The sequence below is a fragment of the Nannospalax galili genome, unplaced genomic scaffold (assembly GCF_000622305.1).
Source record: "Nannospalax galili isolate Female #2095 unplaced genomic scaffold, S.galili_v1.0 scaffold158, whole genome shotgun sequence".
Lineage (NCBI taxonomy): Eukaryota > Metazoa > Chordata > Mammalia > Rodentia > Spalacidae > Nannospalax > Nannospalax galili.
The window spans coordinates 8,860,001-8,879,622 of record NW_008345290.1 but is presented as its reverse complement, the minus strand read 5'-3'; the positions used below and the strand labels follow the sequence as shown (position 1 = coordinate 8,879,622).

The 19,622-nt window shown below is 41.3% G+C and overlaps 1 protein-coding gene across 1 annotated transcript in view; it reads left to right on the top strand.

The window, feature by feature from the left end:
- Positions 1-19,622, top strand: part of Cpvl (carboxypeptidase vitellogenic like) — a 109,402-nt gene that overhangs the window by 71,825 nt on the left and 17,955 nt on the right. The window contains exon 12 of the mRNA XM_008841527.2: positions 8,345-8,527. Coding sequence (XP_008839749.2) covers positions 8,345-8,527 — 183 coding nt within the window. The remainder of the gene's footprint in view (positions 1-8,344; positions 8,528-19,622) is intronic.

Here is a 19,622-nt window from a genome sequence, read left to right as displayed (position 1 = left end):
ATAATGGTGACAATGAAAATATTAAGAAGGTACATTTGCATACAGTCTGGCCTCAGCCCCTTCTTCCAAGTTGTAGAAAGTATATTAAAAGCACACATCTCCCTCTTCACCTGTGATTATGTTGTGGCACCTTAATTTATTTGGGGCAAAAGTTGGAAGCATGCTGAGTCTCTCTGGATGGGTCTGTGGGATGCTCTTCCCCAGGTGTCTTGGGCCAACATGGGTGGCTACTTTCTCTCTGCCTTGAAAACACTGACCTTAAGACATAGACTGTGCAAAACCAATGTTATCCGACTCCGTTCTTAGGTCTAAAAGAGAGATTGGAGGGACTTTCTTGATGAGAGAATTAAATCTGTAAATAAACTATTGATTTATGTACTTTGAGAATCTGAAATGTTCATGGTTTGAGTAAAAATGAGTAGCCTTTTAGAAAGGCCTGGGAGGAACTGACTTGTGTTGGCCCCTCTTCTGAGGAAAACGTCAAGCATGACAGCGAAAGCTTGCTTTTCCTTTTCCAATTGTTCATGTTTTAAAGTTTAGAAAAGCATCAGATCAAAGGTCACTCCTTTTCTTATCTGCTCCCAGGTGATTGGCCCCTCAACTTGCCCATATAAATATTTGTCTGTTGAATAAACTGAGACACCACGTGAGCTGATTAAACCATCAACACTCACATCACATAGCTAAGTGAGCATGCTCTCAGCCCTATCTCAAACAAAAGACTACTTCCCTTCCATTTCAGATGGAAGGGACACTGGGCTGCATGCAGGTCCAGGAAGGAAAGGAAGTAAACCACTGGAGTTGGATTTGGACCTATTGGATCTTTGTTTTAACCCAGACAAAGGCATGGGCATGAGAAAACATTTTTTTCTTTTCTAAAAACAAAACAAAACAAAAACCAGCAATAGCACAAACATTAATATAAATGACAAGTGGCCTCGCCTTTGTGTGCAAAGACACTAGGAAAGGGTAGAGTCATATCTGTGGAGACATCCACCGGTGTCAGTGTAGCAGAGTGGACGTAGATGTGCAGCCAGGTCAGGCTCTCTGTCTTAGTTTGTGCTCTGAGTACATAATAGATCAGGTGACTTGAAAATAACAGAACATTGTTTCTTGCACTTTTGGAGACTGATTCAGGGTCCAGTGTAGTTAGCTGTAGAGACCGTGATCCTCTGGAATGCAACCTTTGGATTCCGGCCTCATCAAATGGAAGGAAAGAACTCTCCCTGGGGCCCCTAGAGCTCAGATCCCATTGCTGAGGCCCCACCTTCATGACCTTCCCTTTCTAATAGTGTCACACTGGGGGCTAGAGTTTCAACATAGGAATTTAGCAGGAGGTATTCTAGTTTGAATCTGAAATTCTCTCACAGTTTCATGCTTTAAGCTCTCATTCCCCCAAAGGTGGCTTTTCAAGAGGTTGCAAGCCTCTAGGAGGTAGGGTCTGGCTGGCAGAAGTAAGTCACTACAGTGCGCTATAGAAGGTTAAATGTCTCTAGTACTAGTCTCACTCTCTGCCTCCAGGTCTGCTGTGATGTGAAGAGCCTCTCCCACATGTTCTCACTGCCAGGAATTGAGCTGCTGAATGCAGTTCTGAGGTAGCTAATAGAGACCTCTGCACTCCAATAAAATTATATGCTTTTTATTTTGCCTTTGAACTTGATAAAGAGTAACAAAGATATTGATAAAATCCTGTTCTTTGGTCTATAGGAAACTTTTACAACCTACTTGACTCTCCCCAAACTCTGGAACATAGATATATTCCACTATCAGAGGAGAAATTAGGGTCAGAATGAATTAGTGACATACCCAATCTCACTGGGTTTAGTAAGGGCCTGATAGGCGGTGCCAGGGCTGGAGTTCAAGATTTCTGCCTGCACGTTTTCCATGGCATTTATAAGCCACTGGTGCTTTGTCAAATTGATGGCATGGTACAGCTATGTCAGATTCTAATTCCTACAGCCTAAGTGACAGGTTTCATCTGAAAACTACTGAGCTGTTCAGCATTTTGCTTCAGATAATATCATTACCAGAAAGGTTGGCTTTTCCATGCTTGGGAAGCTGGGAGCATTGAATGCATAGGTCACATAATTCTCTCAACTCATATGAGCTTTTATTCCCATCTTATGGTTGAAGAGACGTATCTGGATGGGCCTAGTAGCTTTGTGAAGGTAAATCTGTTAGTTAGCATAGAGCTAGGATGCAAACTCGGGCAGAGGTTGTACTGCTAAACACAGGTATTCTTCGTTCTGAAGGTTTATCCTTACCTCAGGCTTGCCCTTGTATCTGTAAATAGAACACAACACCTTCTTTTGGGGTTACTGGTCTTAGGCCATAAAACACTGTACAAGAGAGTTAGAGGTGCAATTTGGACCTAGGCAGACCTGAACTTTACTTTCTGCCATACATATGATCATGAGTGTACTAGTTCACTTCTCTCCATCTCTGCTATCTTGTGTCTAAAATGGGACAAATAAAATCTATCTTCTGGGATGCTGCAAAATACTTAGCACAGTTCTTGTAACATAAAGAACAATGATTGAGTTTCGGTGTCATGCAAAACTTTCTTTTGAAAAGCTATATATTTACCATATTTTTATAGCCTTTTATATGGGGAGATTCCTTATGATCTTGAGTTCTGGGTTTCAAGATTAAGAGTGCTTTTAGGGAAATAATTTAATAATTTAAAGCTGTGATTTTTAAGAATAAACCAAGGTGCCGTGACCAAATAAGTAGTGAAAGGCCTGTTATTTCAAGAGTTCAGGTTTATCCTAGCTGCATTCCCTCTTGTTGCAGACTGAAAACACAACCAAGAATACCACACAAAAGACCATCATATATTGTGAAGGTTTACTTGAAAAGTGCTTTGTAGAGCCCTTTGAGTCATTATCAGATAACGAGATTGATGGATAAAGGGAGACCAAACTCTCTGAACTGCCATTGTACACCAGGCTCTGTACTAGGAGCTTGGTACACATGCTCAGTTCTGCCAGTATCACCAGCTGTGTGCCCAGAAAAGTATACAGAGACACAGCAATGTCAACCCACAGCTGGGTGCTTCTGGTTTCATCGTGTCGGCATGAATGGCGCTGGTCCAGTGGCATATGTGTCTGGAATTCATGTATTGCAGTGATAGAAACAAGTCCAACAAGGGAAGAGTTGATTGAAAGGCATTGTGGGTCACAAAATTCATAGAACCCTAAAGAACTAGGATGAAAAAAGATAGGGACTTAGAATATTCTGGACATTTAAGCAGGAAGGAGACTTTGTACTCAGGCTTTCCTGTGTCCCTCTGCCCATGAGTCAAGTTGTGGGACAAGAGCATTTGAATCCCCCAACCTTGTTACATAATCACCCCAACACCAGGGAGGTGGAATTAGGTGGATCCCTGGAGCTTAATCATCAGCCAGCCTAGCAAGTGGCTAGTGAGAGATCTTGTCTTAATAAAAAGAAAATAAAGGTGACAGTGTGCCTGAAGAATGACATTCAGGGCTGTTTTCTGGCCTCCATATGTACCTATACACACTTGAACACACACACACACACACACACACACACATACCTGCCTGGAGATTCTCTTTGTCCAGTGGAACTTAGTTGACTCAAGCTTGGTAACAAGTCCTTTACCAGCCAAGTCACCCCGATGGCCTATCCTCTGCCTTTTAAGGCAGACAGAAAAAGAGAAGCCGCTCATAATCCAGGATACCTGATGCTCTCCCTAACAAATGACTGAGTTTTGGAATGAAGTTTGAGGATTATCCAAGAATCAAAAAAGTTTTTTTATCTGTTATTATGAAAAACCCAAGAACTGGAAGTATTTGAACTTTTGCATGTTATTCCCCTGCTGCTGTCTTTTATCAAACCAAGGCACCCAACTTGCTCTTAGTGTTACTGCCTCTTTGGCACTTTTTCATTATGAAAGCACTGAAACCACATTAACCAAAACACTAGACACCAGTCAAACAAACAACAAAAAAAAATCAAACATCCATCGATTGCCTTCAAACTGTACTTTAATGTGTTCTTACCCTAAGTTAGAAGAATGCTTTTTAAACATGGTAATTATATAGTATAGATGAGTAGAATATAGTTTTGATTCATTTTTCCATGCAATGAGCTTCTGTCTTGATGCATGAAGATCAGTTTCACTGAGTTGGCTAGCGAGCCCTGTAGGGACTGAAAGAAAGTTCCGCAAGGATGTCTGTGTACCTTGACAAAGGTCTCACAGCTGACAGGACAGGAGAATGGGGAACCTGGATGTTCAGGGCACTGCCTGCCTCATCGCTGCAAAGTAGCACCAGCAACCTTTCTCTGCTCCTTGTTTTTGGGTCGCTGCTGACAAGGAAGAGTTGCATTCTGCATTTATCCCTATGTCCTTGCCTTTGTTGCTTAAAATACCAGTGTACCTTGGGGGTGGTTTGCCCCACTGTCCTGCTCTTAGCACTGATAGCCCTGATCCTAGGGAATTCCACAGTCTAGGACAAACTGAGTTAGAGCCTTACTGGGGAGAAGCCAGGAACACATGTGGTAGTCTTTGAGGTGTGAGGCCCAGGTACTGCCCTGAGACTCTGTGCCTCTCTCATTGTGAATAGTCAACAAGTACCATGACTTCAGGACCATATCCACCTGGCTTCTCAGCTCATAGGTACTGGATCCTGGGCTGTCTCCATCACCCACCTAACCTAGTGGTTCACAGCTGGAATATTCCTATGGGGGCTTGTGAGCGAAGATATGACATTCAGATAAAAAAGAAAAGCCCTGGGAATCTTGTATTGAATACTGGCTGCCTTGAATGCCGGCTCTGAAAGCAGTTCACTTGATTTATTATATTATATTATTCAGGGCTATCCAGAGGAACAGAACCAATAGAGTACCTGTGATTATAAGAGAACATTTATTACACTAGTTTATGTGCTCAAAGACTGGATAGTCCTAAGGTCCTTGCAGGATGGACAGTCAGAGGAACCAGTAGCAATTCTATACAAGAAGCTGGAATCCACAGAACACAAGGTCACTGATGCAGCTCAATAGAGGCCAGGAAACACCTCCTCTATCCCATTTCCCTCTGGAGTGACTGGTGTGACTCTGCACTGAGAGACTGGAGTGTCTGGGACTGGTGTCTGTGAGTGATGGCAGTAGCAAAATCTGTACCTGCTGAAGAAGATGGAGCATGTGGTTCTGAAGCTTCCCCTAGTCCTGCTCTTGTGTTCATGTAGGCTGCCACCTGTTGGATGATGCCATTTGTGTTCACGGCAGGTCTTTCTCTTTCAGTTCATTGACACATATGCCAATCATCTCTGGAAACACCCTCATAGACACAACCAGAGTTTTAGACCCCTCCTGATCCAGCTGAGTTTGTATCGAAGATCAGCTGCTGTAGTCATTAATATGATTTCTATTTTGCTGCATTTGATTTATATGCCTTTTAGAAATTAAAAAGCCTATCTTGCTTTGCAAAAAGAGGATTCCCATTGCCCCAGGAGTGTGTCTTTTACATTACCCCACACGCACAAAGGATTGTTTAATTTAGTTCTTTTCTGTCTTGCTGTAGGAGTTGCAGCTCTTGTTTGTGAAGAGTCTGGAATAACGGAAACAGCTCAGAGATGAGCTTGGATTCAGTTCAGTTGATAAACATGTCCTGTAATACTGCACATGTAAACCCGCTTTTATTATTGTAACCTGTGACTTTTGTTATTCTCCCTTAAGAATGAAAAAAGAAAAAAAAACACCTGACATAACTTATAAAATAACATTAATGGTAATAAAGGTAGCTATAAGGGGTGCTTCTAGAAGATGCAAGTTCACATAATGGCCATGGAGAGCCCAAATATATAGTTAATATGGTGAACTGCTAATTAATCAGCATCTTTTCCTTGAACTCTAGAAAGAGAATGACTTTTTACATGATTATCTTTGCTAATCAGCCGTGATAAGGCCTTTCTAGGATGGTGAAGCAGTTCAGTCTTGTTCACTGGTACCCATCATCATAATTGTTTCCATACTGCTGGCCAAAACAGCTGTAGGAGACTTTGCGCAGGCCATAAGCACTCAAGGCCTTTGAGGCCATTTTTTTGTATAAACAATGCAAATATTTTATTACTCATTTGAGCCAAATCTTTTTAAAAAGGTCTTAAATCTATCAAGGACTTTTCCTTTGGGCGTCTATGTAGGAGAGGGGGTGGCAGCGGTGGCTGAGCAACTTGAAAGGATGCGTGTTCCTGCAGTGGAGGCCCAGAGCTCTTTCATCTTAACCCGAATCCTGTCCCGCCTCTGTTTGAGGATTTGGAGTGTGTCAAAGTCCTGGGCTTTTTAATTATGTTTAAGCCTTTTAAGAGCCCGGCCATGAAGGCAGAGATGGAGACATATGCAGCAAAACATTTGATATCCAGTTTGAGGATTGAACCCGAGGTCTCAATTTGGGCCAAATCAGAGCCTGGGAGGAGATCAAAGGTTGCTCAGAGTCCAAGAAAACCTTTTTTTATTAGGTAAAGCGGCAATACTTTATGATAATTACTGTCATGTTAGTTCCATGAAAAAGTCTGAGAATAGCAAACAAAGAGGGAATAGCTCAAATTTCCACCATGTAAATCAATGAACTCCATTAATTTTGTTCAAACTTTTCATCCTACGTATATGAATGTGTAAATGTATTGAGAGAGGTAATTATGATATAGCTTATATTTGACTCAGCTTTCAAACTTATATATATGGCGGCGTATCTCACCTCACACCATGGCTCAGTTAAATACTTAAATGATTGTACAATAGCCCATAGAATTCCTGGGCCACTGTACAATTAATGACTCATCTGATTGTTTATTTTATTAAGTTCTTAGTTAGAGTTAGATTTCATGAACCGAGGTACATAAATTTTATTCTTTCTTTTTATAGAATGCAACCTGCAAATTGGGGTTACTGGAAGCAAAGAGTATCAATATTTTTGATGTTTTATGTAAATTTTAAGTTGTTTTGGGAGAAAAAGGAATTGCCCTGGCATTCATTCCCCTATAGTAGTCATTCATGTGGGAGGGAAAATTTTATTCTGGGAAGAAAGGACTTTACTCTGGACAAATAGCCATCATCTTAAAGAAGTCTTGGAAGTGCTGTGACAGGAGTCTAGTCACGGATTTAAGGCTCTTGCATCCATTTTTCCATTTCAAGAAGCTGTAACTCCTGCAAAACTGAGTTCCGGACAGGACAGTGCAGGACAGGACAGTGCAGGACAGGCTAGGACAGAGCAATGCAGGACACACCAGGGGACAGAGCAGTGCAGGCCAGGCCAGGCCAGACCAGTGCAAGCCAGTGACACCAGGGAAGAGGCCCAGCTTGCTGGCTCCTGCAGTGTCTGCATGTGAAGTCAACGAAGTGTAGTCTTAATGAAACCCTAGAGTGTGGTACTCCTTGGCTCCACTAACGTGTAACTACACTCAAGCCACACACACACACACACACACACACGCTACACATACTATATTCACCACACACACACCACACATACCACATACCACACACACCAGACATACCATATACCACACACACACGCACACACACACTACACATACACACTATATTCACCACACACACAGCACACATACCACATACCACACACACACCAGACATACCATATACCACACACACACACTATACATACACACTATATTCACCACACACACAGCATACATACCACATACCACACACACACACCAGACATGCCATATACCCCCACACACACACTACACATACACACTATATTCACCACACACACACACCACACATACCACACACATACCAGACATACCATATACCACACACGCACACACACACACACACACACACACACACACAAACACACTGAATTGCCTAGCCCACTACTGTCCTGTATAATGAATTTGGAGTATGTGAAAATTCTGGGCTTTTTAATTGTGTTTAAACCTTTTAAGAAGGCTGCAGCATGAAGGCAAAGATGGAAGAATAACACAGTTTGAGAACTCAACCAAAGGTTGTCATTCAGGCCAAATTGGAGACTCAGAAGAGATCAGAGTGGCACAGAGTTGAAGAGAACCTCTTTGCTGGGCTTTTGGGACCCAGAGAGGCCTTTTGCAGATCACTATGATGAATTAAACTTTTGAAAGGATGCAATGACTGAGTCAAGAACAGAGTTTCCTTCAGGTTGTTGGTGTGTGTGAGGACCTAGAAGCTTCTGACCTGCTGGGCTGGCTGGCCTCTTGGAGCACTGACTCACAGAGGCCCAGGTTCCCTTACCTGACTTACCCTCTGTTCCCAAAATTATGCAGCTCCCCTGCTTCACCTGAAATCCTGACTTGCTAATGGCTGGATTTCATTCTAGGTTCTGCTTTATAACGGCCAACTGGACATCATTGTGGCAGCCACCTTGACAGAGCGCTCCTTGATGGCCATGAACTGGAAAAGATCCCTGGAGTACACAATGGCACAAAGAAAGATTTGGAAGATCTTCAATTCTGATAGTGAAGTGGCTGGCTATGTGCGGGAAGTGGGTAACTTCTGCCAGGTGTGCAAATGCTTGGGGCGTGCGGGTCATGGGAGTGGTTTAATAGGGTTAAACATAAAGCACAAAGACCAATAACACACATGGCTGGCTTTAAGCAAAGTCATGCAATAGCCGAGATGTGTCTCCTGCAGCCCCCCTTTTAACAGAGGAGAGTGGTTTGCCTTACCAAAGTCCAGAGGTGTAATGTCAAAGCAGACAGAATAGTCATTGTCAAAGATGTAAAACAATGACAAAGATAAGACCACAGAGATGGCTGGGCAGGTAAGAGCATTAGCTGCACTTGCAGCGGACCCAATTTTGATTCCCAGCACCTACATAGCGGCAAACAACCATCTGTAATTCCAGTTTCAGGGGATCCAACACTATCTTCTAATCTCTGTGGGTATTGCACGACACAGTGCACCTACCTACATTCAGGCAATACACACATACACATGAAATAAAATAAACTAAATAATTAATTAATTAAAAAAGAAAAAGACAAGACTCAGTTCAAAGTGGCAAATCATTAGCCAGAAAATTCTAGTCTGTTTGGGAACCAAGGAGAGCTTGACCAATTATTTGAGAATGGTTCAGTGTCACCTCCTCTAGTCAATGAATAAACACATTTTATAAGTCATGTGGAGAACAAGAACTCTTTAGCTGACACCAAACAACTGTAATTTTCCTTTATCATGATGTCGTCTTTGAGTTTTGGAAACAGAACCTTGCTGAGTTCATAAAATGAACTGGTAAGAATCTTCTTTCTTTCAGCATGTCAAGAATATCTTTCAGTGTTTGGGAGCTTCATTAGTGAGGTAATCTTGGCTTGAAGGTTTCCTTAAGAGAAGGTTTTAGGCTACCATGGAGACTCAGCACTTGGTGGGCAGGCAGACCTCTATGAGATCTAGGGCAGTTAATCATTTGTTCTCTAATTCTTCTTTCGGTTTTCATAGACTAACTTTTTAGGACAGCATCCATTCATGTAAAATTTTGGACTTAGGAGCTTTTGCAACATCATTTCACCTTTATTTAAAGCCTCTTAAGATATGAGGTAATATGAGTAACTAATTTCCTCTCCTGCCTGAGGTATAACAACATTATTACTGCTTTCAGATAACAAATTTCTGCCTTTGTTGTTTTCTCTAATGTGTTTTTGATTCCTGTTTTATTAATTTGTCTTCATCTTGTTATCTCCTTGCTATTTTTTCTTGTTAATTTACTATTTTTTAAATTCTTTAGACTCTTAGTTTTAGTCTTCATTTTAATATATGCAGTCATGCAATGTGTTTGTTAAATTAAGTCATAAGTGTATACTAAAATTTGTTATAGCTTCATTATGGTTTAACTTGGAGCACTCTTAACTTCCATTGTAGTTTGTCTCCATTGGCCAGTAGATTTTAAAGTGTATTGCTCAGTTTTCAAGCATTTCAGCTCCTCCATTCTTGCATTTATATCAAGCAGGATGAAATGCACTCTTATTACAGCCGTGTGGTTAAAAACATCCATGTATTCCTTATTGTTTCATTTGAAATTTGCAAAATTTATTTTGTGGACCCCCAAAGTAGTTATTTTAGACCAAGATTTCTTGTATACTTTTAAATAAATTATAGTCCGTAGTTGTTGGTTATAATGTTTTTATGCCATTTAGGGTCTTTTTAAAAAACAAATTTATTGTTCCCTTTCTCTCTCTCTCTCTCTCTCTCTCTCTCTCCTCTCTCTCTCCTTCCCTCCCTCCCTTCCTCTCTCCTTTCCTTTCTTTCTTGCTCCATAGTTGTCAACAGAGATCTTCTGAAATCCCCCACTATAACTGAACACTGCTGTTTTTTTTTTCTTTTACTGTGTTGTTAACTGCATACAGTTATAGACATGTTATACATTCCTGGTACTAAATCTTTCATTCTTATGAACTGTCCCTTCTTATTTATAGTCATGCTTCTCATCTTAAAGTCTACTTGATTGATGGTCATGTAACTACGCCAACTTTCATTCAAAAGTATGCACATGGGATATCTTTCCACTTTTTCCTTTCTTTCTGTATCATTCTATACAAGATATGTCTCTTTTAAGCAGTATATAGTGACTTTTATTTGTGGATCCTGTCAATATTGTTAAACCAGAGTCATCCATTTACAGCTAATGTACTTACTGATTGTTTTAAGTTTCATTGTTGGTTTTCTGTTTGTCATATTTGTTCTCTATTTCCTTTTTCTGTACAGGATTGTTTTGTGTTACTCAAATATTTATATCATTTAATTTTTCTTATCTATATTTGTGTTGGCTGCAGTTCTTTTGACGTTTCATAATGCTAGACAGCATACTAAATTCTAGACTTATGTAATCCTCACATAAATTAGAATTTTTTACTTTTCCAGATAAATGCAAAATACTCTACAGCCTACCAGTGATTATTATGTTATTAAAATCAATTTTCTATCTAGTATAAGTACCACAGGACATTATTTATAGCATTTGAAGCAGCCAGTGCCTGCTGAGAATCCCTTACACATTTAAGCTTTCAGCCATCATTCAGGGTTTCTTGTACATCTTGCCACAAAAAAACCCCAAAACAAAAACAACGACAACAAACAAACAAACAAAACATGTCTTTAGCATTTATTTTAGAAATGTGTGTTGACAACATGTTCTCTGTTTTTGCCTTTCAATCCTTTCTGTTGTGAAGGACATTTCTCATGCAATGGGATTTTAACTCGGCAGGTATTTTCTTTGAGCGTCTTAAAGATGTGACTCTTGTTCTCTTTAGAACTAACCTATGAGAAGTCAGACATTAGTTTCATTGCTGCTTCTTTGAAGTTAATTTCTGTTTTGTTTTGTTTAGTTCTACCTATTTTCAAGATTCCCTGTTTGTGGTTTTCCAGAAATTCAACCATTTGTACCCACGAAGTGTTACTCTACAAACACATTTCTTGAGGTTCTTGAAACTATGTTCGGAAAATTCTTAGTCATTATCCCGTCACAGGCTGCCCAGCCCTGCAGTCACTTTTATGTCCTTTGTAGGCTATGTTTTTGGGGATTTAGCTCAGTGGTAGAGTGGTTTGATCTCTAGCATTGGGAAGAAAAGGAATTTAAAAAAATGACCAAATAAACAAGAAACACCCCCCCCACCCCAAAACAGAGGATCCAAGATCATGTTACAAGAATCCTAGAACTTTTCATTTTATTTCATTCAAGTAACTTTGTCTCTTTATCTTTTTTGGTTTTTTTTCTACTAAGCTTTCTTCTAGCTCTCTGTTCTTCTCCATTGATATTTCTAACATGTTGCTTAACCCATTTGTTCATTTTTAAATTTCACTTTATCTACATGCTATGGGCTAAGTTTTGTACACACACACACACACCCCAAATTAATATGACCCTGCACCATGTGAATGCACAGTGAAGATGGGACCTATTGGTCAAAATAAGGTTAAATGAGTGTGTAAATGTAGGACCTTTGTTTAATGCCCTTCATCATATCCTTAAAAGGGATGACCCAAGACAGCACGTTCCCTTGCCTTCTGTCTGCTGTACGAAGGAGGACGTGGATTGCAAGAGAGAACTGTCACCAACGAGCTAAATTAGCCAGTGCCCTGATCATGAACTCCCCAACCTCTAGAACTGTGAGGAATCAGCTGCTTTTGTCTAAGCCACTAGGAAGTGCTAAGATGATTCAGCTAAGTTAAAAGACTTCATAAAGCATCACCTGACTCATAGTGAATTTTATTATAATGTCCTCGATTGCTTACAAGAATACATATAACAAAAGGGAAATTATAAATAGCAAAATTCAAGATCTAAGAAACTATTTCATTAAAAATCATCCTATAAAAAGAAATTGGGTTTTACTGTTCAGATCATTGGGGCAAATATGAGCCCTGGGCTGCCTGGGAGGCATAATGGCACCTCTAGGCCTGCTCTGCCTGGTGATGTGAATCTAGGCAGCGCACACTGGTCTCGGGAAACTCTGAAGCCCCTCTGCCACCTGCTATTGCACGCCCCCATCTCCCTGTGAATTGCTGCAGTGGCTGTGTGTCTTCCTTGCACTTTGTACTAACTTCCAGCTTGAGAAGCCAGATTGCTGCTTCAGGGCAGGGAGGGCCATAGAGGAGGGAAGAGGAACTGGCCAGCAGCCAGAAACCAGTGGCAGGCAGCACACTAAGCCCTTGATTGACTTTTCTTGTGAAGGCAAAACACACTGAGAGACGAAATGGCGCTTCTCTGGCTGCCAAAACACGGGAAACAAAAGAAGCGGCCCCCATATGTTAGCGATAGGGAGGTTTCACCGGCCAGCAATGCTGCTGCCTTCTGCGGGTGTGATTTGAACACGCTGGCTGAGATCCTCGCTGGATAGGGGCTGCTAGATGAGGGAATGGAGAGTGGAAAACTGCTCCCATGTGAACAAAGACATTCTCTGTGAGGCTCGTATCTGGGAACACTGTCCAAATGATGAAGAAAACGGACCTGGACAACGGTCTGGCTTTTTAAAAGCATTAGACACACAAAACAGAAGCACGTGTATGGGTCTGCCAGAAAGAAACCACATTCTGCCAAACACCACAGCTCTTAATTTAAAAAACTGAAACCAAAGCAGACTTGTCTCTGTGTGGTTACCTAAAATGCCCACTTACAGGAGTGACAGCTTTTGTAGTGGAGCCAGTGGGGGCTGAGAGAAGGAGGCTTTTCCGGCCATCTCTGCACCCCATAGTGCCTGGGGGAACTGCCGACTATAGCGCTAGCCAGCTTTCAGAGGCCAGAGAATGTTTTTCGTGTCGTGTGTGGCCCCCCTCCCCCACCCCGTGGGTTCTGGCCCAGGAAGGGCAGTCTTCTGGAGTTTGTAGCATTCTGAACAGTGTGACCAGTCTTGCCGTGCTGCCTGGGTAGCAGAGTTTCGGAGCCTGTTTGTCTATAAAATGCAGGCAGGCTTTGGAGCGAATTCTCTCTAAGACATTCTTTCACAAAATGTGGACTATCTATTTTTCATGAATGACCGGGGGTGTTCAGTCAGCAAGAAATGTAGGGGTCAAGGAGATGGTGCAGTGGGTCAAAGTACTACCCCCTCAAATCTGACAAGGCAAGTTGGAGCCCTGGAATCCTGTGAAAAGCTGACCGTGGTAGTGCACATCTGTAACAGCAGCACTCCTACTGGGAGATGGGAAGCAGGAGGCAGAGAGCCACCAGCTAGCCCAAAGTACAGTGGAGCTGCAGGAAGAAGAGAGGCTCCACCACCTCAAGGTAGAAGGCAAGAACTGACTCCTCAAAGTTGTCTTAGGACCTCCTTGTATACTTGCAGTCACATACACATATATCTACACACTAAAAATAAAGAAAATAAAGAAATATAGAAGAGTGGAGTGACCTTCAGCAAGGGTCACAAATCTCCTCACCAACCTCTAGGTATCTATGTACCTGTTACCTATGTATATCCACATGGGGAGAAAGAACATGAAGATTCAGATGAAGAGGAAGAGGAAGAGAGAAGGAGAGAGGGAAGGAGGAAAGGAGGGAAGGACAGTATTTATAAAGTACAGACCCCAAGCTAGGAACAATCAAGATCTAGGCAGCTGCTGTGCTGACATTGACCCTGGGCTTTTACTAAAGCCATCACTGGGTCCCAGAGATTTAATCCTTTCTCACTGGTTTTTAATCCACTGTCAAGGTCACCCCCATCCCCCACCCCACCCCCAAAAGCATTTGGAATCTTTCTGTCCCTTATCCAAATGTTAAAGTTGCTGCCCTATGTTGGTTTTCAGTGCTTTGCCAAGTACAGACCATTCTGTACTGACTCGTCGAATCATCATGCTGGCCCCAAGGATGTTTTGTTGTTTTCTGTTTGTCTATTATAGTGCTGGATGTTGAGCTCCATTGAGCTCAGAACCTTCCATATGCCAGGCTCTATCTCTAACTACATGCCTTACACCTTTTTATTTTTATTTTGAGACAGGATCTGACTACATTTCTGAGGCTGGTCTTAAACTTGTGATCTTCCTATCTCAGGTCCTGAGTAGCCAGGATGGCAGGCCTGCACCACTAGGCCTGGCTCCAAGGATTCTCCACCCCCATCAAGAATGTTTTAACTTCTCAAACACACACACACACACACACACACACACACACACGTGTGTGTGTGTGCGTGAAAAGATTAAACAGAATTCTAGCCATACTGATGAATTTCTTGAGGCATATGTTTCTGCTTTAAATTTCATTAAGCTAAATGTCCTGAAGAAAGCAATTTAATCATTTCCATTTTTGTATCTTTACTGAAAGTATTTTATTGATGCTCATTATTCTTCATGTAAACATTGAAATAAGGGTTTGAATTACTCGTCAGTTTTCATTCTTCATTAGAATTTACTGGACGTGGCTTTTACTGTAATGAGTTTTGCATAATTAACAAACCGAACTTACCTGATTGCAGCTAAAGTCATGAGTATTTTATTTTTTTGTCTCCAGTAACAAATCAATCCTGGCTTATTCAGGAGTTATGGAATGTATATCTCAGCTAGGTAGCATCTTATAACTGGAACAAATTTTAGATCTTATTTTCCTGGTGAGGGCACTGAGGCCTAGACACTAAATGACTTTCTGAAAGTCTCCTTCCCACTTCCTATTGTTGCTGAAATGAACTTCCAAGTGTCTTGGCTTCTGATCCCATGTGTTTTCTTACCTCACAACATACCCAACACTGGAAAGATGGAGTCACAGCATCTGGGATAGTGTGTGGGATAGGAGACATTGCAGACTGTAGATAGGCCTGCCATAATTAAAGCATTTAGTATTAACTAAATTCTACATAGTGGTCAACGCCTGTTTTATCAGGCTTTAATAAGGCATTAGAGCTGAGTCAGTGGTGAGTCCAGAATTACTAATGCCAAGAAGAGTTATACGTAGAAACCTATAATATTAATAAAATAGCACATGTTGGACTTGGTAGCAAGCACAGAGAATGTGGGAGGGGACATGGATGAGGGAGCTGGGGACGGCAGAACACATTGGTTCATGATCTGGAGCTTGAAGGAGAGCTGAGCTAGATGGAAATTTAGTGGTGAACTCCAGGGGTGAATGTTCTGTTGTCTGTGCATCAGGAAGCTAACAGAAGTTTTGGAGCACATTTTTACAGCTGTTAGAGAAACTTAAAAAGACAGCATTGGATGAATTTAGGTCGGGGGGGTTGGAAATAAGGTGTCATGTTAGGAACTTTATTGGGAGAATATTCTCTGTCAGTTTCATAGAACTGGCTGCTTGATTTTCAACTCTAGAATAGAGGTGGCGGAATATGCTTTGTAATGCACAGTCTATAAGGATGGATTCCTGGTAAAGAGTTGTTGACTGTGTGTTCATACCATCTTAGACACTAGTGATCTTTAGAGGAAGCATGGTGGTGTCCCTGTCCTTTCCTCAGCTGTCTTGAGCACCCCCAGCCCTCTAACCACAGCCTTAGCCAAGCTTACACCTGACCCTGGCCTTAGCAGAGGTTTGACTCGTGAAGACCCCAGGCATGTGGCATGCCACACTATCCTCAGGGCCTTCTTCAACATCCTCTGACTTAGTGGGAATCAGACCTTTAGCTAGAGTTACTTCCAGAAAACAGAAGGGAAGAACATAGTGGTTCAGAGCATAACTCCGGGAGAGTGGTCAACGTTGGAGGCAGTTTGGATAGAGAGAGCGAGGGAAACTGTGGAATTAGATAAACATGCTTTGAACTTACATTTGCCACTTACTGACTGTGGGCTGGTTACTGATTCTGTAAACTCAGAGTGAGAACTTTACAGGGGTGGAGGGAAAGTCAAAGGAATTCTACCTATCACACACATTTTTATTCTTGAATGTATGGAATCCTGTAGTCGTCCATGGTATAGTATTTATTAATTTATGATAGAAATAGAAGCCTCACCTGAGAAACTTGTTTCAACCTTCAGAGAATCATATATAATACTGGGTAGCACAACTAGATCTTTGTGCCGCACCACGGTGTGTTTGAAGTACCTGCAAGGGCAGAGGAACAGGGAGGGATGGATCCTGTGGTCGGCCCGCTCCAGGCCACATGCTTGCCCTTAGGGTGAGAAGGTAGTGATGGTTTGGTGTCCACCGCACTTGGAAGTACATCCAGACCACATGGACAACTTTGTTCCCTGAAGGCAAGAGCACTGTTCACAAGGAGAAAGGAGGCAGGATGTGTGGACAGGAGGTAGTGACCACCTCAACTTGCCAACTGCCCTTTTCTAAAAGTCAGTTTAGTTTGTTTCCTTAACCACATGTAATTCAAAAAGGTAGGAAAGAATGATCACTGAATGTACTTTCAGTGGAAAGGACAGTCCGCCTAAGATTTGACCTTTCTAAGGACAGTCCATATAAGGAATAGCAAAGCTTACCACCTGTCTTCTTAATTTCCTGTTGACATTTTTTTTAACAGTTTTAAATAGTGTGGGGGATCATTATGAGCAGTTGGTTCTGGAAAGGAATTCTTCAAGCCCTTGGTTGTGTTGACATGAGTAAAGGAAGCAATGAGCAAGAGTTGAGATTTATACATTTGATTAGTTGAGACATGGTTACCAAATATGGTTTATTCTTAGAAAATGTTTTGGCTTTGTTGCAGTGTTTGTGAATTGCCATCTCCACCCCTGCTCTTAGCTCTTTGGCCTTCTGTAGAGAGGGATGCCCGACTCATGGGCTCTCATCTCCATTTTTCAGACCTAAGGAGAATTCTTTTGTCAACTGATAAAATCATGGACAGGGAAGCAGAACATGACAATCAAACTACACCCACCTCCTTGCCAGAACTGCATGGCAGTCACAATTGGGTTCTCCACAAACAGGTGTTAAAGAAGTTGAGGATTATTATTAGGGACCAATAGCAGCAGAAGGGATTGGGAAATGTGATTTGAAGAGGGACAAATTAAAACTATGCAGGTCAGACAAACTTGAAAAGGAACTCAGAGGAAAGTATTTCCCATCAGAACGTTCTGCACAAGGTCAACGTAACTAGGCCTTTATATTCCAATCACTCAAATGTAGGCTGGTTTAGCATGGGCATCATCTGGAGAGAGGCCCCTGGAAGCTGCTAGCTGGGGACTTCTACTGCTGTGCACCCAGAAGAGTCTCATAGTATATAGCTTTGCTGCAACCAGGCCACCAGATAATGTCCTTTGCCTGTTCTCTCTGGTGGAAGAGACAGCAGGAGCTGGTGGTTTGTGTAAGACCACATGAGAGATAGTCTTCTTTGGTTTGTGTGATATGAGTCTGCCCAAGCTCTCAATGCAAGCTGTCTCTTCTATTTGTCTTAGGAAGGTGAGTTAGTGAGGTAGGCATTAACATGAGAAAGGGTACGTGATACATGCATATGAAAACGTCACAGTAATGAAACCCTTTCTGCATGCTAGCTAAAGAAAAGTAACTAAAGAAACAAAGAAAGATGGATTAGAGCTTGGTTTTCAACTCATAGATTACAAGATAGGAACAACTTTTGTCATCCAGGAAAAAGAATTAGTACTTGCCAGTAAATATTTTTCTTTTTCAGTTATCTACTGTGGAATAAGAAATGCTTCTAAATTCAGTGACTTAAGGCAACAGTTGATCATTTCTCACAAGCATGGGGACAGATTAGACTTGGGTGAATTCTGATACAGACAGGGTATGCTAAGGTCACAACACAGCTGCATCCAGCTGGGGCTTGGCTAAAGGTTGGATGTCCAGCATGATCCCCTCTCCAGTATTTTCTCTCTGGGACCTCCTAGGTAATATGCTGGCGTAGACCTCACAAATGACAGCAGGTGCCCCAAATTGAGAAGAGGGCTGCCCTCCTAAGGCCTGCAGGCAAGAGTCCCAGAATATTTGTTTCACTTTGTTCTCCTGATTAAGGAAATCCCAGGGAAAGGTCAGACTCTTCTGGGGTAAAGAACAACAAGTAATTTGGAAATCTGAACTATGCTATTTTTTATTTCTGTTGATACCATTGTGGCCTCTACCTCGCAGGAAACTCATACAGCTTATATGTAGACAAATTTCTATTCTGATCCACAGAGGCTGTGCTAAATCCTGACCTATTTTACTGGCTTACTTTCCAGTCAGAAGTTGGAGTGCATAGTTTCACTCCTAACAAGCCAGCAATTGATCCAAAGCATCACAGTTAGAGATATATCTTTCGTTCAATGGCGTCCCCGATTCTCTGAAATCATTAGCCAAAAAGTTAGGCTAAATTTTAGTCTTCAGTTCTTCTCATTCATTGTTAGTCTACAAGAGCTCCTTGTTCTCCGGAACCACCAGCAGATCATTGGTAATTTAGATTTGTAGAAAAACTCTTTTATTCATTCAAAGCATCAGCTTCCTTTCTCAAAAGCTAGCGGTTTTGTGCTGTGCTGAGATTATGTTGTCTTGGTGTGTAATGCTCTTAGTAATGCGCCTGTGTTACTTTCCAACAGAGAAGCAATTATATTAGGCAGTGTCTGTTTTAAATACTATCCAGAGTGATGGTTCTCAGCAAAAGCACTGGCCACAGAGAACATGTTTCTTTATATTCACTGTTGGTTAGATGCTATAATGGATCGATAGATTTCTATGCCAAAGCAAAAATTAAAAGTGCAGTGGTTTAGACTGTGAAGTCTTATCATGAATAAACTTAATGTTTCCATTCAGTTATTTAGTAAGGCTTTCTAAAAAACCTAGGCTTGGGATCTATCTATAGCTAATACTCAAGTGAACGTAGAAGGGAAAAAAATGTATCTTTATTTTCCTAGCCTCTAACTGAAATAATATTTCCTTCTATTATAAATGATGAAATTTAATATTTCCTTCACTTTGGATATAGGCAACAAATCACAGTGGCATTAGCGATGCCTTTGACTTCATCACCAGTAGAAGAAGAGCAATGTTCATATCAAATTCAATGTCGTAGACACTGCCATTGATAACTTGAAATGACTTTTATGCTCTTCATTAGTTTAAAATTACAGCGTTATTAGATCCACTGGTTTATACTTCAGATTATATTAATATAATATATGTATACATGCAAGTTGTATTACAAATTTTTATTTCATTATGATAGCTTCATGTGCAATCTACAATATATAAGTATGTATATGTGTGCATGTGTACAATTGGGTTTCTGAATTCATGGGTT